Below are 25,425 nucleotides of genomic sequence, written 5' to 3'. Positions count from 1 at the left end.
CTCTAGAAGCTAAACTGAGGCTATTGTACTTTGGTCACATTGTAAGATTCACTGTAAAAGGCAATAATACTAGAAAAAGTCAAAGACAGCAAGAAGAGAGGAAGACCCAACATGATATAGGTTGACTCTGTGTAAAGGAAGCTACAACCTACCTGTGTAAAGGAAGCTACAACCCTCAGTCTGCAATACCTGTGCCAGACTGTTAACAGTAGGATGTTTGGGAGGATATTTATTCATAGGATCACCATCAGAAACGACTTGATGGTACTTAAGCCACACACAAATATGCATGGGATCAAACTGAACAATGATGAAAGTGGGTGAGCTCACAAATGCATTTTTATTGCTTGATGCCTGCAGCATCAAATAATATGTTTCATGTATGAAATTGCCATCCTGCAATAAATGCTACAAACAGAACTCCTGTATCACATCAAATATAATACTTTTTCAAAGAGGTTAGAAATTACTTGAGCAAATGATGTCTTTGTGTTCACCTGCAAAAAATCAGCCCTAAGGTAGCAGTTCCATATATCCTGTGATGACTGTAACATATAGGGCCAAGTTCAGCATAGGACTGCAAACCCTATGCTCACTTACTTGACAGCAAGTTCCACTGAACACAGAGGAAATTACATCCCAGATGTGTTCAGGCCTGCACTGTAACTTTTCATGGTAGTATCCTTGGTCATATTGCAAGATATAGGGTATCATATTTCACTTGTTCAATATTCTGACTGAGGAAATTATATTTTAAACTGCAGTTGAACATTCCAGATTTCATCCATCAGCCTCCAGCACCTACAGTGAGATTGGCACTCCTTTTTCTATCCAATATGGTACTGGGAGCCTGACAGGAATAATTGGATCAGATCAAGTGACTGTGAGTGGAAGATCTCATTATTTCTTTTACAGTCTCCCCTCAGTAGCTCTTTTCCAACTTTGATGACAAACATAACCTAACGCTTTCTTTTACTTTGCGGGTGGGGGGGGAGGATGACTTCTCTTTGTAGATGTAAACTGAATGCAGGATTTTTTTTCAAAGACTGAGGGCCCAGCCTAGGAACGTGTTTTATATCCTCCTGTGATTGTTTAACATTTATTTCTACAGCTTATGACCAAGAACATGCACATTGTTATCATGGACATTCTGCTTGGGTATCTTTACCTTATTTTCTGAACTCACTTGAATTATTCATTGAAATTATAGGGTAATGCTTTATTTACTGTTGTGCATACAATTCAATATTCTTTCCTCTAATGCTTGTTTTTAGCAAAGGAAAGTAACAAATTTAATTTTATACCTTGAACATATGCACATACGTATGTATGAACACGTAAAGTTGCCTTACATTGAATACCATTGGCCTGTCTACTCCAGTATTATACACCTTGACTGGCAACAGCTTTCCATGCTCAAATCCCTGCAGTTGCAGTCTTTCTCATATTTCCTGTCTTGCACTGTACAGGCAGACCCAGTAAGATCACCTCTGAAATAGTGCTCTCAGGTCTACAGTGGGACTTGGGAACATCAACAGGAGTGGGCCGACTTCCCAAGCTTCAGCCTAAGAAGGCTGGGAGGTAATCAGGATCAGTAGCACTGCTAGCAGGTGTTGAGCTCCTGCTGTTGTTCTGTGCTTTGGCTAGGATCCTGTGAGGAAGTGCTACCCTAAGTATTCTACTCTGAAGCTACAGGGAGGCAATATGCACCCAGTTCGGCACGTTGCCTCCTTTGTGCCACCTTAGCCTGGGCCACTACTACTACCACTGTTCATGTGGAGCAAGAGAGGATCCTGAGAGGCTGCAGGTCCAGATGCCTGATGGAAGCCTAGTAACTATTCATGGGCTGGCAGCAAGACTTCCCTTGAAGGTTCTGACAGTATGACTTCCAGTGATGCTGGTATATCCTCAAAGGATGCTAGAGTTTCCAGTGCCAAGTTGGGAAATAATGCCATAGAGTCCACCACCCAAAACAGTCATATTCTCCAAGTGAATTGATCTCTGTTGCCTGGAGATAGGTTGTAATCCCAGGAGATTTCCAGCCACCACCTGGCAATCCTAGCAGGCACATTCCTGGCAGGCACCTCTGCCATGATGGACTGTCCCTGCTCCCTTGGTTACCCCTCAGTCTCTAGGGTTCCCAGGTGCCTACTAATGGCGGGCAAACTCCCAGAGCTTCTTGCTGCTGCCTGCCAACACTCAGCTGTTTGGTGGGAAGAAGCAGGCTGGCTGAAAGGCAGAGGAATGATCCCTGAGTGATAATGTCACTTTCAGCACAATGTGGAAGCACCAGCATTACAGAGCACAGAGCGCGGGGTCGTGGGGACGCCTGGGCGCGCGCCTGGGATGCCACGCGCTGAGAGCAGCGCGCGGCATAGGGGGGATGGAAGGGAGTGGGGAAAGGCCTTGTATTCTTCCCTTGGAGGGGCATAATTCTTGGGTAATTTCTGTTTGTCTGTCTGCGTACAGGATCAACACTTATGTTTCTGCATTTCAGGTTGAAGGAATTACTGTAATCAATCAACAATTTGCAGAAAGTGTCAATGAGCCTGGAAACACCTTTTTGGATTCCGAATTTGATGGCATCCTTGGTCTAGCATACCCATCCCTGGCTGTAGATGGAGTCACTCCAGTCTTTGATAATATGATGGCCCAAAACCTGGTGGATCTACCAATATTCTCCGTCTACATGAACAGGTGACATAAGTAAACTTCTGCTGCTAGCAACCAATGCTTCTTTCCAATCTAGACTTCTCTTTAGCTAAAATCAGTCAAAGTGGAAATGAAAAAACAGCCCCATAGTGGATATTTTAAAAATGCACACCTTTAGAAGGCATAGAAAATTAATGATATTCTTCCAACATTAAAAAAAGCACACAGAGAAAATGTAAAATGAAACAATACTGAGGGGAAGGCCCTTGCAAATAAATCCTAACTGAAATTCCAATTCTTTTTTCCTCAGAAACCCAGAATCTTCTGTAGGAGGGGAACTGATCTGGGGTGGCTTTGATCCTTCTCATTTCAGCGGGAATCTCAACTGGGTTCCAGTAACTAAACAGGGTTATTGGCAGATCCTGCTGGATAAGTAAGTGTCTTATTCTGGGAATTCATCGGGTTAACTGCAAAGATAATGATTTGCTGAAGGAAAGTAGTAACGAAAATAATATGTTTTGCAGTTGTTGAAGAAGTTAGACTTTAAAAAAAACCTTCCTGTGCACTTAGGTTTGTGTGTCCAGTGGGTGTCTGGAGCTGTATATATCAACAGAAGCCCCTCCAGACTCTACATAGCAAACTGATTCAGTTGAAAGTCAAAACATTTCAAAAGCAGTGTGAAACCATGGAGTTCAGAAGTCTATGGTTGCTAATTTCTAAAATTGTAGCAGCTAGTTGAGATTCACTGGGTGCGCTAGAGAGAATGTAACTGACTTAGCCCTAATGGGAAGCAGAACAGATTATAATGGCTTTCTGTTTCTTCCTGTTGTTGGTGAAAACATTAATCATGGTAAACTAATCATGCATGTGCGATCTAGCATGGGGTGCACCACAAGTTTATGGAAGTGGATTTGAAACAGTTTCCACAGATGCTGCTACCATATCTCCAAACTACTTCTTCACCACTTTCTTCTTTTTTGTCTGGCTTCTTGCTACCCTGAATTCCTCTGTGTGAGCCTGTGTAGGTAGAGAGGCTAAAGAGGGATCACATGCCAGCACATGATAGTCTCACATGCAGTAAAGGGAAATTGAATTCTGGGTCTTGGGTCAGTGAGTCAGCACCTTTGGGTGCACACATGGGGCACATTTCAAGCATGTCCACTTACAGAAAATTCTCATTTTTACATTGAAAAAATTAGCAATTGTCCTTGGTAATCAGCAATGTCTTTTGGAGCTCCCAACCTTTTTGGCACACCCAGTAGTTATTTCACTGGATTGTGTCCAAAATCCACAGACTATCTGGATGGCATTCATCTCACACTTCTGGCCCCTCATCAGATCTCCAGAAACATCAGTCCTAGGTTTGCTGGACTTGTGCGGAAAAATAGAATAACCACATGAATGATGGTACTGCAGTAAGGAGAGAAGAAATCGCCCGTTCTTTCTTTCATCAGTTGAGCTGTGCTTGTGGAAGACGCATGAGGAGCTGTTTTACTCTCTTTTCTCTCCTTCTTGCAGTGCTTCAACCAAAGTGGCTTTTGTCCTGTAGCCCCAGGAATGATCTTTCCCACAAGCGTAGGGTTGCCAACCTCCAAATGGTAGCTGAAGATCTTCTTGGAATACAACTGATCTGCAGGTGATATAGATCAGTTCATTGGGAGAAAATGGCCACTTTGAAAGGTGGAGTCTGTGGCATTATAACCAGTGGTGGGATTCAAATAATTTAACAACTGGTTGTTTACAAGCACCATTTTAACAATCGGTTCTGCCGAAGTGGTGTGAACCTGCTGAATCCCACCACTGATTATAACCCATTGAAGTCCCTCTCCTTCCCAAACCCCACCCTCCACTCCCAAAATCTCCAGGTATTTCCCGATCTGGAGCTGGTAACTCTGCACAAGTAAAAGGGCTGCTGGAATTGAGAGTGTAAAAGACCTGGCCTGGTCTTTGGGGTGGTTGCAACGCTGAGCTGTGGGCGCTGAACCAGTACTCCAGGCAACAAACTGTTTTTTTAACAAAAATTATTAAAGAAAGGTTGTAAAACAAAGGTTTGAAAACATAACAGAGAACACAAAATCGAAGGTGCAATCCAGGTACACAATAAAATAACAATAGCTAAAGTCTACGTACTAGAAAGAAATACTTGCATAAGAACCTAAGAACTAACCTGCTGGATCAGACCAGAGTCCATCTAGTCCAGCACTCTGCTACTCGCAGTGGCCCACCAGGTGCCTTTGGGAGCACACATGCAGGTAAAAGATACTAGAAGTCATCAGTACATGTGCAAAGTTCTCATAATATTTTCAGGCAGAATGAAGAAAAAGCCTTAGACAAAGAGAATGAAAGTAACTTCTAACCCTGATGTAACTAATTTATGGTCCAGGCTGGCCACATCATGTGATCATTAATTGACCAATGAGGTTATACCTTGATCAGAAAATTCTCAGTGATGAACACACTTATTGCCACTCTCCTAAAATGAAACTTATCCAATTACCATTCTAACAAACCAGTTACAGCTGGCCTAAATAAATGAGAATAATTTCATACCCACTAACAAGAATGATAACCTTGGAGGAAAGCACACATATTTGTAACTACTGACACCTGCTTTCTGAACTTTGTGAGCTCTTGAGATTCATGTTCACCATGATGACTGGCATGAGCTTACAAATGTATTAAACAGCAGGAAAGAGCCCTAGAAGATTACCCCTACTCCAGTTGTGCTTTTTCGGCTGCTGATTAGATAGTTGAGTAGACATTCCATGGCAGATCCTTTTAAGCTTGGTGCCCCAACCTGGTACCTGAATCGCCTGCCCTTAAATAGTGCCTTTCCCATTTTTCTCTGATGCTCATTTCATTTTTTCCCCTTTTCAGTATCAAGGTTAATGGGAACATTGAATTCTGTGCAGAAGGATGTCAGGCTATCGTGGACACAGGGACATCTCTTATTACAGGTCCTTCCGAGGATATAATCCAAATGCAGAAATTAATTGGGGCAGATCCTGTGGATGGAGATGTAAGTGCCTATTTGGAACCCCACCCTGGCATGTCAGATGAGCAGAGAAAACAGGCTGCATTCACAGGAATTCCTTTTTCTCAGTGCTAAAAACTGGTATTGATCTGTAGCCAGCCCTACCAATCCTTGTATCTAGAACTAAGGACACATTTTGTATATTTTTCTCTTTGCTCATATTTTATTATTAGCTTTTTACTAGTTTTAAGTATTTTTGAGCCTGTTGTTTGTTTTTCCACTATTTTCTAGTTTGTATATTTGATGCAGTATTTGTGCCACCCTAAGCCCGACTCATTTAAGAAGAGCAGGATAAAGACTGAATAATTAAATAAATATGCAACTTCATGTAACAAGTGTGTTAAACATAAAGTTGCTTGATTTTAAACCAGGTGATTGTTGTGGAACAAAAGTATGCATTATTTGCAAATATGTGTAAGGAAGCTCCAGTGCCTTTTTTTAAAAAAAGGAAAATTATATTGGAAGTGGAGGTCATTCTGAGGGGATAGAAGGTAAAGTGGGTTCTTGGCCCTTTCCCTGCTATTTTTCTGCTCCAGAAGCTGCCTCCCAAAATACCTTTCCTTGATATATGTGTATAGAGCACCATCTTTAAGTGTATATCCCTTTATATGCCCCAGGGCAGCATGAAAGAATGCAGCTATTTCTGTTCCCCATTTTCTACCTCCTTCCCCTCAAAATTTCATGTGTAGAGATTTTGTTTCATTTTTAATTGAAAAGGTTATATTTTGACAATGGCAAATATATCTGTTGTTCTGCAGTATGCCGTGGAATGCAGCAACCTGAATGTGATGCCTGATGTTACTTTTACAATCAATGGCAACCCTTATACTCTCACTCCAGAGACCTACACCCTCATGGTATGTTGGAGTTCCCAGCCTTGTGCCTACCAATCCTGGGAGATTTTGCAGCAGGGAGGAGACCTGGAGAGGGGAAGCATTACAGACACTGTGGCAACTTTTCTGGGTGATTACTCAGAAGTGATATCACAGCTTCCATAACATTCTAGGATTATTATTATTATTATTATTATTATTATTATTATTATTATTATTATTATTATTATTATTATTATTATTATTATTATTATTATTATTATTATTATTATTATTATTATTATTTGGGTTTATAGACCGCCCTCCCCCTTAGGAGAAATTTCTAGAGTGTTGCAGATGCTGTGAGATCACTTCTGGATGATCACCCAGAAGTGACTTCACAACAACTGCAATGTCATTCCCTCCCCCATCCCAATTTCCCCTTGCTGCTTAATTGATCAAGCATGGGCAATGGAGGGTGCGGGCAGGGCTTTGCTCACCATGGTCAGAAAGTGGTAAGTTTTTGGTATGTACAGTATTTTAGTTCTTTTCCTGTTGGATTGTAAAGAAAATCTGTTCTTAAGAAACTCCAGAGATGTAGCTATGTCACTCTGCTGCCTCAAAACCAAAAAGAATATTGTGACACAAATTTAACAAATTTATTGTGGCCTAACCTATTGTGAGCCAGAGAGCCCATTTTGTCAGATGCACAAGTTAACTCTAGATCACAAAAGCTTATACCAAAAATAACTTCACGTGCTTTTAATGTGCTGCAAGACTCTTGGTTATTCTTGGGAAAGTGTAGGCTATGGGTTGTGATCTTATTTTAGCTGCACATGGACACAAGACCACATCTGTTTTATGAATCAAGAAGTAAATCAGTTGCTATTCGCACACCAGTGTTGCTTCACAGTGGCCCTGACTTCTGGATTTTGCTACTGTGTCAGGTCTCGAACCTTTAGTCAATAAACAGACTCTGGATTCTTGATCAGTAGTGTTTATTGAAAGGCATACAGCGATGGCGAACCTATGGCACTCCAGATGTTCATGGACTACAATTCCCATCAGCCCCTGCCAGCATGGCCAATTGATGGGAATTGTAGTCCGTGAACATCTGGAGTGCCATAGGTTCGCCACCACAGGCATAGTACCTAGCTCGTGAAAGCAAGTTCTGCTTGACTTGGCTTTCCTGGGTCCCTTTATCCTTGCCCAGTCCCCCCTCTCGCTTTTCCAGAGAAAGTATGAAAAGAGTTGTTCACCAGCTTAGGCACCTCAAGGTCACCCGATAGGGATAGATGCAGCCACCTGCCTTGCCTACCCCCTCAGGCCAACAGGCACATCCTGTTTCTCCTGAGGAGAGTGGTTCCTCAGGGTCACTTAGCCTAGTTATCTACAATTGGTGTCAAAGCTATAAACATCAGAGAAAGGAAGTAAGGAAAGAGATCTGAAAAACAGTACTGGTAGTTGGTAACAGTGAGTACCATCACAAAACAAGCCCTGATTGCCCCAAAGACTTGCAGCTATATGGCAGCTGTTAATTCCCTGTGGAAATTCAGGAAGTGCCACAGGGGTGTAACTCATATCAGAACTGTCGAAGGCTTTCACGGCCGGAATCACTGGGGTGCTGTGTGGTTTCCGGGCTGTATGGCCGTGTTCTAGCAGCATTCTCTCCTGACGTTTCGCCTGCATCTGTGGCTGGCATCTTCAGAGGATCTGAATGGCTGAATCTGTGGTTTTCAAAACAGAACCTCTGAGCAAGAAATGTGCACCGAGAGATGGTTTGTAGCTTCCAGGGATTATTTGCAGTCCCAGAAGTTGAACTAACATTACTAACACCCCAAAAAGGAGAGACTGTCAGCTGTAGAGTTCAGTTACCTAAGACACCGGGATTTCTGTAAACTGCATTTTAGAAAGGAGGAGTAGGAGGAGTTATGTCACAAGGAGTCTCAAAGCAGCTTACAAACTCTTTTCCTTCCTCTTCCCACAACAGACACCCTTGTGAGGCAGGGGAGGCTGAGAGAGGTACAGAAGGTCATCCAGCAAGCTTCATGTGTAGGAGTGGGGAAACAAACCTGGTTCGCCTGATTAGAATTTGCTGCACATGTGGAAAAGTGGGGAATCAAACCCAGTTCTCCAGATTAGAGTTCACCAGTTCTCCAGATTAGAGTCCACCACTCTTAACCATACAATTTTTGAGAAGGTTGAGAAGGTTGATGAAGGACTTTATACCCTGCCAGTGTGAGCTGTCAGAGTGATCACATTAGAGTCATCCATCCAAGTTCCAGTCAAGCAAGACAGGTTGACCTATATTGCATGCAACAGGTCAGATATTTTTGCAAACTTATTTTTCACAGACCTGGTATTGCACAACACCAAAGTTGAAGTAGAACCACCTAACAGTTCTGATATGGGGTGCTGTGTGCTTTCTGGGCTGTATGCCCGTGTTCTAGCAGCATTCTCTCCTGACGTTTCGCCTGCATCTGTGGCTCGCATCTTCAGAGGATCTGTGGGAGAGAGGCTTGTTTTAAAAAAGAGGCTTGTCTGGAAAAAAGTTTTTTAAATCCCTCCTGACCATCAAGGAGGGTAGAAGCAGAGTGGGGGAGGTGGTCTGGAACCAGAAACAGCCCCTGCTTGTGCTGTACCTTGCAAAAGCCTTTGTTATATTGACATATTGAAATGAGCTTTAGAGAAGCAGGAAGGAGCCAGCAACATGGAACAGGCAAAGGGGAAGGTATGGTCCGCATCATGAAGAGTGGGAAGGGTGGAGCTAGACTGGCTGACTGTGGGTGGAAGGAAGAGGTCCAGGGCAAAGCTGTGCTCACTGGAAATCTCCCCGCTCTGGTGGCATAGCAAAATTAAATTTGTGCTAGAAGTAGTCTCGCTTGCCACGGGGAGACTAGAAAGTGAAAACGGGGTTGGTAGAAAAATGCCTGTACAAAAAATCTTGCTGCGATAGACATTTGCTCCCATTATGCAGCAGATGTTTTGTGTGTAATCGGCCCATGAGTGTGATTGCTCTGTAGTTATTTACGGTTATTTAAATGTTGCTGCTTTTATTTCAGTTCAGTGGAGTTGTATTCACTTTATTATGCAAGACTGATAAATTATTTTTGAAAAGTATAAATTTCATTTAAATAAACTAAAGGTATTGGGGGAGGAACAAAGAGCTTGGAGAGTGTCAAACAGATGTGTAGTGACAATGGGGACATCCAGAGCGGCTTGTCCCGGGCACTGCCATTGCCATCATGTGTTGGAGGTGGAGGCGTGTCAGGGGCAGGGCTTTTCAGGGGTGTTTTGGGGCATTTCAGGGGCAGGGAGGGGTGGGAGGGGGCACACGGGCAGCTCATGCCCCGGGCACAGTTTCCCCTCCCTTCATCACTGGTGTCAAAGGACAGGGTGGGCATACTGTGAGCCCTATTCCCTTCCATTCTTTTGGCCCCAGACTGGCAGTTTGCACACACATATCCCATAACCCCTTGCATGCTCTTTGTTGGAAGGTTTTTGTAGTATCATGACAGCAGGACACAAATGCAGTTCGGAGGTACTGTCAAGTATTATGGGAGTGGAGGAGGCAGATGTACGGAAATATTTTGGATATTCCTTTCTTTTTCAGAGGAGCTCTTATCATATAATGCAGAAAAGGGGCTGCATTTCTTTGTCAATCAACAGCATGTATTCAGGATAAAACAGAGTAGTCAATGCATACTTGCCAGTACATTAGATGTTCAGGTCAAGGGAATCCTTTATATAGCAGAACAGAATATTGAGAGATTCTCCGCTCCTTTTTGCTTGTAAAAGCAGAAAATGCAGTGGGATGGCTAAAAAAATGGAAGATATTTATAATAGGAGGGAAAGACATTGAAGGGATACAAGGCAAACCAAACAAGCAGAGTAGGGGAAAAAGAGGAGAAAGGGAGCCAGGTTGTAATGGATGCAAGAGAGAGAAGTATGCATTGTTGCTCATTCAAGTAGAACACGTCAAAGGATCATAGATTTTATAAAAGCAACATTGGAATGAAAAAGGAATTCAGGATAGTTAGCCAACAGCTCTGGGCTAACTATCCTGCTTCATCACACTTTCCTGTGAAGATTTATAAGGCCATTACAATAGGTGTGCTATAAATCAGCACATCTGACATTCATAGCCTCCTAAAAGGTTTACTGTTGTTTAAAGAAAATAAATTCTTTCATTTTAGGACACTAATAATCTTTCTATACCAAACTCAAAGAAAATAGCATCATCATAGTTTTTGGACTTCTTGAAGTAGGTTCAGGGATTGAACTGACATTCTGATGTTATTGTTCCAGGACGGGGGGGCGGGGGGGAATCCCTATATGCATTTATTTATATGAAACAAGGCAACTAACAACAATTCTACTTTAAAACATACAAACTCCTTCCCTTCTTTACCCCACAACAGACACCTTGTGAGGCAGGAGGGGCTGAGAAAGTTCTGTGAGAACTGGCTGGCCCAAGGTCACCCAGTGGGCTTCACGTTTCAGAGCAGAGAAACACATCCAGTTCACCAGATAAGAGTCCACTGCTCATGTGGAGGAGTGGGGAATCAAACTTGGTTCTCCAGATTAGAGTTCACTATTCTTAACCACTACACCATGCTGCATTACTCCTTTTTGTGCAATAATGAAGAGCTGTCAACAGATAAGGTTAAGAAACTCTCGACAGCCGTGGATTTAGAGTTACATTGGCTATAGCCAAATTTTTTGCACACGTGATCAAACTCTTAGGACCTCAAGTGCAAGAACTGGTTGGCTATTTAAATTATCTATTGTTTTTCTTATTTTTTTTCATGTGGCATGACATTGCTCATGGTCTGCAAGTGCCTTTTGATATTAAAACAAAGGTCGATTCCCCACTGCCGATTAATCACATGATACTCACGTGAACTATCCAGGTTTCAGGAAGAACTCCCCACTGCCTGATCATCAAACAGAGATTCATCCTGGTTCTGGCACTCCCTCTTCCCCTAATCGCAGGTTTTTTCAGAACCTGCATGTATGTGCACCTTTTTCAAAAACACATGCCGGATCCAGATCGGTGGGGAGGATTAGGGTTTCAATTTAGATTTAATTTCCCACCATTGGCTATGACGCCGAGCCTCAAAGCCAATCAGAGCTCAGGGGTTTTTTTGTTTCATGCCGGCGGAGGCAACGTGGCATTGTTTAAACGTAGGCACAATGAGCAGAAGCTGTTTAAACGTGGGCACAAGGAGCAGACATTGTTGAAACATGGGCACGAGTAGCAGAAATTGTTGAAACATGGGCTTGAGAAGCAAATCAAAAGGAAGCTGCATAGGCAGGAGATTGTGCGTATGTACCCACGTGCTTACATAAGCACGTATTCTTGAACCAATTTTTTTTAAAAAAGTTCCTGCCCCAACACCACATGACAGCCAATCAGGATAGACCCGCTGAGCAGGTGGCTTGTTCGTGGGGAGCGTAACATTGTTTGAATCCATGATGGGCATCGATATCTTCACTAGAAACATGCTGCAGTGGGGAGGGTGAAACCTCGATGAAAAGGTGCCGATTCTTTTGAAACTTGGTTGTATCTGTATTTAATTTCTAGTGGGGATTCGACTAAAAACCCCACCCTTCTAAAAGGCAACAATGAAGTGCTCAGTGATAAGCTCCATCAAGACCTGCAAAGGAAGCGTGTTCCCAAGTTGATAGCAGTAGAAAAGGAGCAAGAGTAGACTGTGTGCAACCTGGAGTATCCTCAGTAAACCATCAGTTACAGCTGGCATATAGACTCATAAGGCAAAAGACAGTCTTTCAGACATGTGGGTCTTGATATCAATAGAGGAATAGGTTTGTAGGCGTTCTAAAATCCATGTTGGAGGGACACAATTGTGGTAACAATATCCACTCTGCAGGCATTCATTGGAAGCTATAATCATAACCAGTACTGGTATAAGTATCTCTATGTGTTGGGGTCTTTCTGCACAACTAGCAATCCTGATAGAGCAGGGTAGAGCAGACTATGTGCATGATTGCCAAAAGGCTTGGCAAAAAGTGTCCTGTCCCTTTAATGGAGGCTAAGGCTATGGAAGTGGGCTGCTGAAAAAGTACCATAAGAGTTCAAGATTCCATCAGGATTTCTCCTTTCCCTAAAATTTTGATGTCTTAGGAGTATATTTCAACTGGCCTTGCATCAGGAAGATTCATGTGTATGTATAGAAAACTGTTTTAAAATAGGGTTGCTAGCTTTTTTGGTCAGGACATTTGTTCCTTTGTCTGCTGCATAATAGGAGGTGATTCAGCAAGTGACTCAGATTGATACGTCTGCAGTATGGGAAAAGTTTTATTATCCTGCTTTCCCTGACCTTAGGGAGTGTCAAAGAGGCTTACAATCACAATCCATTTCTGTCTCCACAACATCAACAGGCACCTTGTGAGATAGGTGGGGCTAAATGTTCTGCAGGAGCTGTTTGTTCCAAGAACATCCAGCTGGTTTCATTTGGAGGAGTGAGGAATCAAACCCAGTCCTCCAGATTAGAGAATGCTTGTCTTAACCACTACACTATTCTGGCTCTTAAGCTGCATGAAGATGTAATTGTACTGACAATCTATAACAAGGTGTTTTCAGTTTCAAATCTGCAACTGTTTTTCTGGGAGAATAGCATACTAGGCTGGGCCTGGATTACTCTCAAGCAAGTTTATATTATTTGTTGTCAATCTATATTTTCTCTTCCAATTAGGAAAATAGTGATGGGATGACACTGTGCACCAGTGGCTTCCAGGGACTCGACATCCAACCCCCAGCTGGGCCACTCTGGATTTTGGGAGATGTATTTATTGGCCAGTTCTACTCAGTCTTTGATCGTGGGAATAACAGAGTGGGTTTGGCACCTGCTGTCCAATAAAATACTCAGAGAGTAATGGATTCTTAAGTTTCTTCCACACAGTAGCTGCTTCTCTGCTTCAGCTACCAAACTGGAACACTTTTTGGGCACATCCTCCTGGCATTGTAGTCTAACAGTCCTTTTCCCACTCTTAGCAGTCTGTCCCAAACGTGCTTTTCTGAAATGTTTTGGGGAAGAGCACAAGGCATTTGTGTTATCAGGTGACTTGGAATTGAAGGTACATGTTTTCCAAAGTCCACCCACAGCAGCATTATTTTCATTCCCTCAGCCCCTTGTGACTGCCATTTTCCTTGTTGCAACACCAGAGGGCTATTTTCAGGCTTCTAAAAAAACCAGTAATTGCTAGATCACAGTAATGTTAGAACAATCTACTGCAAGCATATACTAGTTCTTCTGAACCCTTGGCTTTGATTCTTTTTTTCTCTTTTTTTTAAGCCTTTAATCCTTTTCATTGAAAAGGGCTGGAGACTATTTTTAATGAAAGCTGGGGATTCTGAAGTTAGTTTAATAGGCTATTGTGACAGTCTAATGTTACATACACAGACCAGAAAGGAACTTGCAGGAGGGAAGCACATAGTAGCTTAATACCATGGCAAACAAAAATCTACAGACACTACAGTATTTTGGGCAGTGTCCATCATGAGATTGTTGATTAGTTATGAGTTAACCTTGCTGTACATGCCCTTGTTACCTAGCTTCAGCATATATGTGCAACTTGCCACCAGGGATTTTTGTTCAACCTCACTTGCCAGAAGAATCTCCTGAAATATAAACCTGTTCTGACAATTTTTGTGGTTCGCTGTTTGCATGTTACTGCACATAACTGATAACAATATCTAAACACCTGTGGTTACTTCTGCAAATACAAGATGACAATGGACCTTAAATGAACCCTAAGTGGAAATTCATGCTTTAAAAAGTTGAACTGCAATGAGCTCTCTTTAAATGGTACATTGCTCATCTGAGTAAACCACTCCTTTGAGCAGTGAAACGCTTAAAACGGGTGCCTGGAATCCCTTGCTACAGTACAGGAGATTTTGAAGTGTGCCTCTCCATTAGACTAACTACTAAAGTGGCTGTAACATCTTGGAGATGCTTGCTTGGCATTCTGTTCTGTGAAACAGTTCCTTCCCCAGGGCAGAGATCTTGGAGCTGAAAGGAAAAGAGAGCCAGCACAGTTTATTTCTCTCTCTCCAAGGCCAGTGTGGACTCAAGCATCCTTTTAGACAGCCACAGGCCATGATTTGCTGGGAGCAGGTGCCCCTAGAGAAAAGACAGCTGTAGAAAGTTGGTTTCATACAGGGTAGAAGCAAATATTTCACTCGCAGCTAGAAGATTCCTGGAGATTTGATGGTAAAGCCTGGGGAGGGGAGGGTTTGTGGAGGGGAGGGTCCTCATCTGGGTATAACATTATAGAGCCCACCCTCCAAAGCAGCTGTTTTGTCCCGGGGAAGAGATCTTTGTCATCTAGAGAATAGTTATTCCAAGAGATATCCAGTTCCCACTTGAAGGCTGGGAACGATAATTTATCATCACAGGATTTTTTTTCAATGCTCCCCCTAAAATTCACATTTTTTCCATTTGAAAAATGGGGTGGGATAAACTTTTTCTCCCTACTGAGGGGACACCTACAGCCTCTTAAGATGTTTGGGATCACGGTTCACTTTGAACTATCAGCCTTCTCAGTTTACAGAGGTTGTAAGTAGCAAGTCTATAGATTTTGGGGTTTGCTGCTGTGAGGTAAATTTTGTGGTGCACAAGGAGATTATTGAGATCACTGAGACTGGATTAATATAGAAACAACAAGGAAGATAAAATTATCTACAGGTTAGTTTTAAAGAAGTAAACCGGCAGCACAGGTCTCTAGGAAGACAAAGTAGAAACCTGGTTGAGGCACAACATTTTAAACTTGTTATGACTTCATAGAATAGTTAGACTTTTCTACAATGCTTTCAGGGATATAATTTTATTCAGTAGCCACTAGGTTGGATTCTTTTTCACATACAGGATCCCCCCCCCACCACCACTCTGCCTCTTCCCCAGTCAGACTAAATTGTCCAAGGTCTGCTCATCACCAGAGAGAGGCCTGACAATCGAGCATTCTCCTCTCTCCTACCAGGCAGAGCTACCCCTTCACCCTGTCTCCTCTTTTTCTTGAGCCAGACCTGAGCTGTCTCTGCTGTCTCCCTGAGGCAGATCTCAATTCCTTCCTCTCTTCTGTTCCCTCAACCATCTCATTCCCCTTCTCGAAGGTGATCGGCTGCTGGAGCAGCACTTCTATGGAATCATCTGAATGGATGATTTTCTCTTCAGGGCATGACAGCCTCCTGTCCCATCACATCAGCTGTTTGCTGTCCATATTGTTTCCCACTGCATTTAAAATCCACTTTCCCTCCATGAATTTTCCAGGGTTTTTTCTGCCTGCCAAACTGGTTAGCACTGGGTTTTCACAAAACTGTACATGCACAAAGATCCTGTCAATTCAAACTGATCAGTGGCAACTAAGGACTACTTAGATGAAAACCCAAGGATAGGATTTTTATTGAAACACCATTTGTTTATGATTTGTGAGTAATCTAATTGTTTAAAGAATTGCCTGCTGAATGGAGCAACCACAAAACAAGGATGGAGAGAGGACAGTGGAACTCGATGGGCTGTGTGAGAGTGTACAGGTGCAAAAATTGTGCTGGTCTGGGGGGTTAGGAAGAAATATAGTGAAGCAACCTGATGAACACCAGTTAATGGATCTATAAACTTTTGAATTGTTGGTTGAAAAATCAGGTCCTTTTTCATGAATAGGTCATGAGCCAACCTGGTGGGTGTTTGAGCATTCCCATCATTCCCAGAGATGATCTCATCAACAAAATCAAAGGCTGCTGACCAGTCAACAAAATGACATTGTCAGCTACTGTAGTTTCCAGGGAAGAGCCCAGGGTTGCTGTGCCGCACCCCCCCCCCCTCCGGGGTGCCTTTTCTTCAGACTTGGTCTTTTTCTGTACCATAGACCAGCCAAGGAGAGCAGTTGGTTGCCTTTATCCTTTTTCTTCCATCATGCTGCCTCCAAGTCTCACTCATACACTGCTGGGCTTGGATCTAGCTCTTCTTGCCTGGCTCTTTCTCAACTCTTTCTTAAAAGATCAGTCATGAGGGGAGGGCAACCACAGAGAATTCCACACCCCACTCTCCCGAGGCACAGAAATTCCAGCCACTGAGACACTGGCCAGAGATTCACTCAGTTGTTTCCCTTCAGGAATGACCAAATCCTGGGAAAGTTGTGCTGTCTCAATACTGTTCCTCCCATCCTCCCAGTATGCCTTGTACCCAATGTTGTTTTCCAGCTAAAAGCTCTGGCCATTTCCTCTCACTTTTTCTTTGGACCTTTGCATTTCCAGAATGATAATTATCACCCTCCTAATTCCCTAACCTATTCCTTCTACCACTTAAAAAAAACACATTTTATTACTTAGGTCTCCTAATCCTGTGTGCTTGTGTATATTTTTATTATTTTGATCTCTTCTACTGCAACCCTAGTTTTGAGTGTTTCTCTTTGGGAAAGGACTGCTTGTATACACAGTTGGAGATCCCCTACCCAGCTAATTCCCTCAACTATTAAAGGAACAGATCAGATCAATTTAGATAATATTAGAAAACAAGGGTTAAATCTTCCTTTGTGCTGCTGTCCTGATTCAAACTGGGGGCCCCTACCCTTGCAAATGACTTTAACAATTGCTCCGATCTCCTGACAAAGTGTCACGTGGATTAGGTACAACCACTACTAGAGATTCTTTTTCTGCAGGTTTGGGACTAACATTACTCTACAGCCTATGCATCAAATTTATTATTATCTTTACCTATCTTGAACTGGCCAACAGTAAAGTGGAAATTATAGTCCCATTTTAGGCAAGTATTTTGAGGACAAATGTTAATCAATATCAATTACACTGAGTGCCAGGATAAGAATGAAAATTTAAAAATTATTATAGAAGACTCATGTAATTTAAGTTTATTTTATGATTTTATGATTACTACTTTCTGTTATTCCCGGAGAAAGAAAATTCAATAACAGAGTCTGAAGTCGGCCCGCAGGGGTCGCAAGGAAGAGGCGAGACGCGGTGATATCATCCGGTGGAGAGAGCCAGCAGCAGGAAGCACGTGATCTGTGGACCTGGCAACTCTCCCGTGTGCTAGTCCCTGGCACCTTTATTAGGGTTTCTCTGGGGGCGTGTATAGGAGGTGAATAGGCAGGAGAGCGGGAGAGCGGGAGAGCGGGAGATCATCATGTGATGCATGATCTTATCGGGCTGCTACATGCAGGAGGAAGCGTCCGCGTCTGGGTCTAATCCATACCTGGGGGCAAGAGCCCCTTTGTCCCTTTGTCAGGGACACCTGGTGACCGTGAGTCAGGTAATTCATGATCTGTGACTCACGGGGGACTGGGGGGTGGGGGAGCGTGTGCGCCCAGAAGGCCGCAGCTGGCACAGGCATTCCATGCGCTCTATCTGCGGTTCTGCTGGGTTCGCGGGCTCACCCCTACATCTCCCCATTTCTAACGTTTTAGAACGGGAACCGAATTAGCTGGGACAATTTAGGGGAACGCTTGCCTCCCCAGGAACTCGCTCAAGCTGGTTGAGCTGTTTGTGCAACATGAGAACCTGGTTCCTACGCAGGGGGAAGTCAAAGGGTTTCCTGCACACATTACAGGCAAAAGTAGAGATACATTGAACAAGGCAAGATCCAACGACAAGGCATACAATCAAACCAACGAAGAATTGTACAATAGCACTTGAGCATTCCCCTGGCAGCCAGCTCCAAAGGGCTGACCACCAATGAGGCAATACATCATATTTCAGATTAGACACAATATCTTGCAACTCATGCACTTTCATATGAATCAAATGGGAATTGTCAGAGAGATTAAAACAGCACATATTATTTACATTCTCACAACCTTGGTGATGCAATAACAACAAGTAATCTATAGCGGCTCGATTATCTAAAGTCGCTTGGCGGAGTTCCTGCTGCTCAGAGGCCAGAGCATCCAGAGCAACTGAGGTGGAATTAATGGACTTCGCAAGGGCGCAGGCCAAACGGCCGATAGTCTTAGCGTTGTAGGAAGCAAGTCCAGGGACCCCCACAAGGGAGGTTGCGAGGGAGACGTACTCTGCCTCGGAGAGGGCAACTGCGTCGCTCCGGCAGGCCGGTTCGAGAGGGAGGGTGGAGCGACGGCGGTGCTTGGGCTCTTGGGGTGGAGCCTGTGGCAGAACGATGGTGAGGCGGCTAAGACAGCAAAGAGTCCCGGCAGAAAGATGAGCGGGGATGTAGTTGAAGGTTCTTTCCCCGCAAGTCCAGAACCAACCTTTAGGGAGCAGGATGTTCCCATACACGGGGGGAATGTCCTCCATGTGTGTGCAGTTCCAATTGGCCGAACCGGTGGATGGGCTCGGGCCGACTTGTGCTCCCGCCACGTTGACGATGCGGGCACAAGCATTGGACCTGTGGTTGGCAACAGTCTTGGTGATGAGAGAGAGAGCGCCGGCGGGGAGGGTTTGGACAACGGGTCCCCAGTCAGCACTCATAGAATACTTGATGGATGAGGCATTCATGAAAGGGCTCAGGCCAGATTCCTCTAGGAAGTCTCCAGGGGCTTTGCAGACGGGAAGCAGGCAGGAGCTCAGCAAACTTCCTACCCCCAGATACTGGCCCAAGCAGAAGGACGAGACGTTGGCAGCGGCAGCGAATCGCTCCCAGATGTTGGCTTGATTAAGATCCAAGAGGGGGTGACCGATTGTCACCGGTAGGAGGCAGCAGAGCAAGCAGATGATTGTGACTGCGGAATTTGCAGTAATAACCGCAAAGATGGCAGCGCATAGATCCTCGGGTGTCTCGGGGCGGCCACGCTGTTGCAGCAGCTCCCGAGCTTGGCTGGTTGTTGCCTTGACGTCCCCCCAGGTCATCCGGGTCCTCGGACCGTTCTGGCGCTGGCGGCGGTTCCGCCGAGGCAGCAGGGTAGGGTCCTCCAGGGAGATCCGCTCCATCTCCGGGATGGGGTTGGTTTCCTTCTGGTGCCACTCCATGGGCTGGCCGGACATGGCAAGCTGGAATCCACAGGGGACCTGTAGGGAGAAGGACTGAAGCATACCCCCTTCCCCAGGTTATGAGAGGGGCCGGGCCCCGCCAGGCTCGGTTTGGGAGCTGGCGGTAGTAGACCTGGGCGTGGGGGAGAGGCTCTGACTGCCTGAAGTGCCTCTCCACGGGGGTGAGCTGTTGCCCAGAGGGTAGGGCGAGCAAGTTTAAGTGATTGATAGTGAATAGCACTTTTGATACGGTCTGCTGGATGAGACCTAAGTTGGGGGGGCACCTACTCCCCTTTCTTTAGTTTGTTTGGCCAAAATTTCCTTGAAGGTGCGGTTGGCTCGTTCAACGATCGCCTGGCGATTTTGAACGTCTGGAGCGCAGGTTTTGTGACGGGAAGGACGAAGGGCAAGCGACTCCTATGGAGCGTTGACTTCAGGAACGTCATAAGGATGCGACGAGGCGATGGTCCGAGCCTCCTGGGAGGGCAGGCGGACCCTTCGGGGATTGTGGGTATGCATACTTAATTTCTGCAGAGCAATGAACTTCGAAGGTGTTGCACAGAGGAGAGCGCACTTGGGAAGGAAGTAGCCACACAGAGGGGGGTCAATTTCGAGGACAAAAAGGCTGGGAGAGATCTCACAACAAGGTTAGGGGATACTCACCGTGACCTCAGGGGTCAATTCGAAGAAGGGTGCTTGGACGTTGGGACTGCAGTTGAGCATCTTGGGGAAATGCCGCCCGCCGAAACCACTCCTTAAGGGGCGGTTTCGGCTAAGCGCCTGGCCTCGCACATGGTATTGATACAGCTGCCAGGCGCTGGGCAACCACAGCCCAAACAGGTTTGGTTATTAGGGGCATAATGGCGGCAGCCCCTTTTTTACCGGGGGCCTGTCTTGGAAGTGCTGCGGTACCAAGACGGGCCCAGATTTTAATCCAGGGAGGGCCAGTCAGCCAATTGGCCCTCCCGCCTTTGCTGGTTGAAAAATAGAAGGAGATAGAAGAGGAAAAAGACTTCAGAGCAGGAGCTCTGACGGAGAGAGGGAACACAGTCAGGGCTGGGAGGTGGGGATCTCAACGTGGCTATCTGCTGGCTGTTTCCTGGGCAGCGGCCATTGCTCCACCCAAACGGGGGTCTCGGTGATCCATGTGAGAGGGAGAGTGGTGGGAGTAGGCTTATCCATCCCAGACTAAGGTTGTTTTGACCTGGCTCATAAGATCCCTTCCCCACAAGTTAACGTGGATGTCCAAGACAATGGGGCGGACTGTGAGCTGCCGCTCAAGTCCCGGGCTGCTGACCGTGAGCGGGCGAATGCTTCGTCTCACGGTCTGCTTTCCCCCCACCCCCCAGATGCATGGGCAAGCCTCGGTTGGCCACTGATCAGGCCACTCGGCTGCTCTGATGACGGTTACGTCGGCGCCGGTGTCCACAAGCCCCTCGAACGGACACCCTTCTATGGTAAGCTCCAAATATGGACGGGAGCTACCGATGGGCGTCTCCACCGCCGCTACGGTGGTGCCGGTTGCGCCGTGATGGTTACCTGGGCTCGTGGCCTTTATTGAATCGGCAGCAGGCAGTGCGTGGGGCAAGAGGATCAGCTGTGCGCAGCTGATTCCGCTGGGCAGTTCCTGCGGGATGTTTGTCCACACCTGGATGTGAATGGCTCCCTGGTGTGTGGAGTCAATGACCCCTGGAATAACAAACAACCCCTGCTCAGCGGCGGAGGCCTTAGGCAAGACCAATCCAACGGCTTCCGAAGGAATGGGATCACTGTACTGGGTAGGAGCAACGAGGATCTCATGGGGGAATGTGAGGGAAAGGGGTTGGGTGCAGGTGAGAGAGATACCATTAGAGGGAGGTGGTCTGGGTTTTTTCGGTGCAGGCTTCGGTTTCTGGAGCTGCGTCAGTACTCCCCTCTTTGCTCCTGGGCCGGGGAGAGCCCCGGGTGCGAGTTTCCCAACTTGCACTTGCTTTTCCAGTGAAAGCCTTTCTGGCACAAAGGGCACTTGGTCCTGGGCTTTCTTGGGGGTCCTCACCTTCTGGGGGCGGACCCTCCTCCATCAGGGTTGTAAGCCCCCCCGCCGGGCAACCTACAATCCTTCCAGAAGTGTCCCGGTCTGCTGCAGTTGAAGCACTCGCCTGGGGGCTGTCCTCTGGTGGACGAGAGCGCTGCGGCTAGGAGACTGGCCTGATGGGCGGAAGATCCGATATCCTGGCAAGCCTTAAGCATGTCGGCCAGTTCGGGGTTCCTCCCTAAGCCCGTGATCGCTCTGCGGCACTCGGCGGAGGCATTCTCCTTGGCGAGGGGCATGAGGAGCTCGGTTTGGGCCACGTCGTTGTCGACTTGTCTCCTTAGGGCTTCCTGGAGCCTGTTCAGAAATTCAGCATAAGGCTCCTGGGGCTTCTGCCGAATGTTGGAGAAGCTTTGGGATGGTTGTCCAGTATTAGGTACCTTCAAAAACGCTCTGTAAGCGCAATCAGAGGCAACCGTAAGGGTAGCCTCTGGTAGGACGATCTGTGCGTTGGGTTTGGCGAAGTCTCCTGCAGCCATAGAGCTGTTCCCCAGTGTAGGCGCCACCGGAGGCTGCTCCTTTGCTTATGCACTGCTGGCGGAACTCGCTTTCCCAGACTAAATACTGCGCAAGGTTCAAGAGCATGTGGAAGGTTGTTTTCCAGTCCTCCGGAACCATTAGGTGATTCTGCATGACCGCTTCCAGCATGCCTCTCACATAGGGGCTCGTAATCCCCACGTCCCGTATTGCTTTACGGAGTTCGGTGAGAACGTTATAGCCTATGGGGCGATGCTCGAAGACTCGCTGAATGTTGCCATCGCCATCAACATGATCAGTGAAGTGGACGGGGCACAGAGCGAGGAGGTCGGCATCGTCTTCCATCAGCGTTTCCTTCTTCAGCAGATCGTGGTTAATGCGCTCTGCTAGAGTTTTGAAACTCGCGCCATTATGTGGTGCTGACGGAGGTGCGGTGGCTTCAGAAGTGGAGGGGGGAAGCGGAGCAGAAGGCGGAGCGAGAGGAAGAGGCGGCCGGGCCGCGAGAGTGCGAGTGGGAGAGTTTGAATGGGGCAAGGTAGCAAGCGAAACAAGAGGAGGACAGGCGTCAGGTTTAGTAGAGAGAGAATATTCCGGGGGTGAAATTGTAGGTGAAGGGTCGAAAGGAGGGACATCTATGGCAGAGAGACCACAGACCTGCAGACTGATGGCGACATAACATTGTCTCCACGTCAGTAGCAGTGGCATCAGCACGCGAGGCTCCTCGTGCAGAGTGCGCCCGATGCTTTCCCAGTCCTTAAGATTCAATGTCCCCCTCTCAGGGTACCATGGACATTGCCTATCAATCTCCCCAACCAATTTGCGCAGATCCCTGGCGCTTTTTGTCAGCGTTTTCAGTTCGCGGACGTGCTTGTCATAAGCAGTGCTTTGGCAAGCTCCCATACTTACCGGTGGTTCGTTGGACGAGAGAGGGTCCTAGAACGCGGGTCCGAGGATGAGCAGATCCAGCAAATGATCGGTGCACTGAGGGGGCCTATTCCAGGCGACGGTAAGCGGGTGGAGGTTGGAGATTCCCGGGTTTCGGCACCAGCATGAAGTCGGCCCACAGGGGTCGCAAGGAAGAGGCGAGACGCGATGATATCATCCGGTGGAGAGAGCCAGCAGCAGGAAGCGCGTGATCCGTGGACCTGGCAACTCTCCCGTGTGCTAGTCCCTGGCACCTTTTATTAGGGTTTCTCTGGGGGCGTGTAAAGGAGGTGAATAGGCAGGAGAGCGGGAGAGCGGGAGAGCGGGAGATCATCATGTGATGCATGATCTCATCGGGCTGCTACGTGCAGGAGGAAGCGTCTGGGTCTAAGCCATACCTGGGGGCAAGAGCCCCTTTGTCCCTTTGTCAGGGACACCTGGTGACCATGAGTCAGGTAATTCATGACCTGTGACTCACGGGAGACCGGGGGGTGGGGGAGCGTGTGCGCCCAGAAGGCCGCAGCTGGCACAGGCATTCCATGTGCTCTATCTGCGGTTCTGCTGGGTTCACGGGCTCACCCCTACAAGTGTCCCCTTTGCCTGTGTCTAAAACTTCTGCTGCTGTAATTCATCACCAGAAAGCATTTTACAGATTGCTAATTGCACAAAGCAGCCATGAACAGAAACAGGACTCCAGATATTGTGCTCATCCAGCCCTTGGTGACGATCTATCAAATATTGCTTTCCTTGTGTAATATTTTTCTGAGGGGAAAAAACTTGGCAGAACAAAGTGAAGGCTTCCCCAAGATTGAGGAGGTTTTGTCAGCTCTGAAACTAAGGCATTTGCTCTCACTTTTGGAATTGTTCAACTGCCTCAGGCAGAAAGCCACTCCTTTCTAAACTAAGCTCTGAGTCAGGGCCTTGTAAAACCTGCTTGCTATCTGTGTTTGGAGAATTAATGCTTCAGATTGCTTAAAAACAGGGTGAAAACACATGATACGCCTGATATGTGCTGAGTCATGGGTCCACTACTTGACTCACGGTCAGACGTATATGGGGGAAACACCTCAAGAAGCCCTTGTTTTCTCAGTGCTGTTTGGAGAGAAGGAGTTTCTGATTTCCCTCTCACTCTGCCTTTTCCAGAGGAAATGATGTAGTAGGGGGAGAGTTGCCCCATTTCTTTGGCTTTGTGTGTCCTTAGAAAACCAGAAGCTCCTTCTCTCTTGCAGTGCTGAGCAACCAAGCGCTGCTTAAGGTAATTCCCCTGATGTACACCTGACTGGATAGCATACCGGTAACTCTGCATGTGTGGTGCACATCATGTTCCTGTGCCGCTAACCAGAAGTTAGAGATGCAAAAATCTGCAGGAGAAGTTTCCCGAGGCAGAGAGTCATACACAATCTCCTGTTAATTGCTGAGGCAAACTAGTGGGACCACATCAAGGGAATAACTCTATCTCCCTTCACAAAGGAGGCTACATGTTAATAATGCTTTTGCAGCAGGGATTTTACATAGATGAGCCTAACAATTTTATACATACCTCTTTAGGGCAAATTGTGCTTAGCTTGCCCCTGGATATTTTTAAGAGTACAGAAGATGACTGTATTTGATCATGTGGAAAGGGCCCTTTTCCTTATCACTTTGCAACTACAGACTTACAAAGAGGCCCATTTATTTTGGCTGTATCTTATTTTACCTCTCTAGCAGAAGGAGAACAACTATCTATAGAATTTTTGTTCTTACAAGAAAAATTGGGTCCGAGATAAGCCCGTTCAATTTTTTCATTTACAAAATGTGAGCATCTGTAGCAAATATGGCTTTTAGCATTAGCATCTTCTCTCTCTCTCTCTCCTCTCCTTGTTCATTCTGTTACAGATCACACTTCATAACATGTTCCCTTGAGAAGCTTACATCATTTTTTTGGGAAGCATCCTCAACAAACAGGCACCCATAACAGAAAATTCACAGTCAAAACAAAAAAGGCTTCTTGGTGACCTCAGGGAATGAAAATAAAAGCTGAAGATATTATGATATTCATAAATGTGAGAACCATTAAAGCCAAAAGCCAAAGTTCATAGTAAATATATGCCACAATAAATCCCATTAGTTTTCAAGGAGTGACAAAGGTTTTTCCCCCCAGTGGCAGATTATCACAGCTACCACTGGAATTTGCCAAATAAACTTTGTCTGATGGAACAAGCTCTATCTAGTGAATGTTCTGCCCTTACCTGGACGGTCCAGGCTAGCCTGATCATCAGATCTCAGAAGCTTAGCAGGGTTGACCCTGGGGAGTAACTGAAGGGGACACCACCAGGGTTGCCATGCAGAGGAAGGCAATATAGAGAAAGGCACAACACCTCTGTTAGTGTTTTGTCTTGAAAATTTACTTGGTTGCTATGTCAGCTACAACTTGATGGCACATTGCACAGACACAGTGAATGTTCCATTCAATACAACTGTTAAAAATAGAGTATCATTCATGTACTGAGTCCAGTAT

The 25,425-nt window shown here is 45.9% G+C and overlaps 1 protein-coding gene across 1 annotated transcript; it reads left to right on the top strand.

Moving 5' to 3' along the window:
• Nucleotides 1–307: 307 nt before the first annotated feature.
• On the top strand, nucleotides 308–13,398 carry CTSE (cathepsin E). The gene is made up of 7 exons (XM_048497878.1): nucleotides 308–320; nucleotides 765–883; nucleotides 2,498–2,697; nucleotides 2,963–3,085; nucleotides 5,530–5,671; nucleotides 6,445–6,543; nucleotides 13,218–13,398. Exons 1-7 carry the CDS (start codon nucleotides 308–310, stop codon nucleotides 13,380–13,382), a joined length of 861 nt encoding a protein of 286 aa, XP_048353835.1. The 3' UTR covers nucleotides 13,383–13,398.
• The last annotated feature ends 12,027 nt before the right edge of the window (nucleotides 13,399–25,425 follow it).

This window comes from Sphaerodactylus townsendi, linkage group LG05, assembly GCF_021028975.2.
Source record: "Sphaerodactylus townsendi isolate TG3544 linkage group LG05, MPM_Stown_v2.3, whole genome shotgun sequence".
In the NCBI taxonomy this organism is placed as follows: Eukaryota; Metazoa; Chordata; class Lepidosauria; order Squamata; family Sphaerodactylidae; genus Sphaerodactylus; species Sphaerodactylus townsendi.
This window is presented reverse-complemented; position numbering and strand designations above follow the sequence as displayed.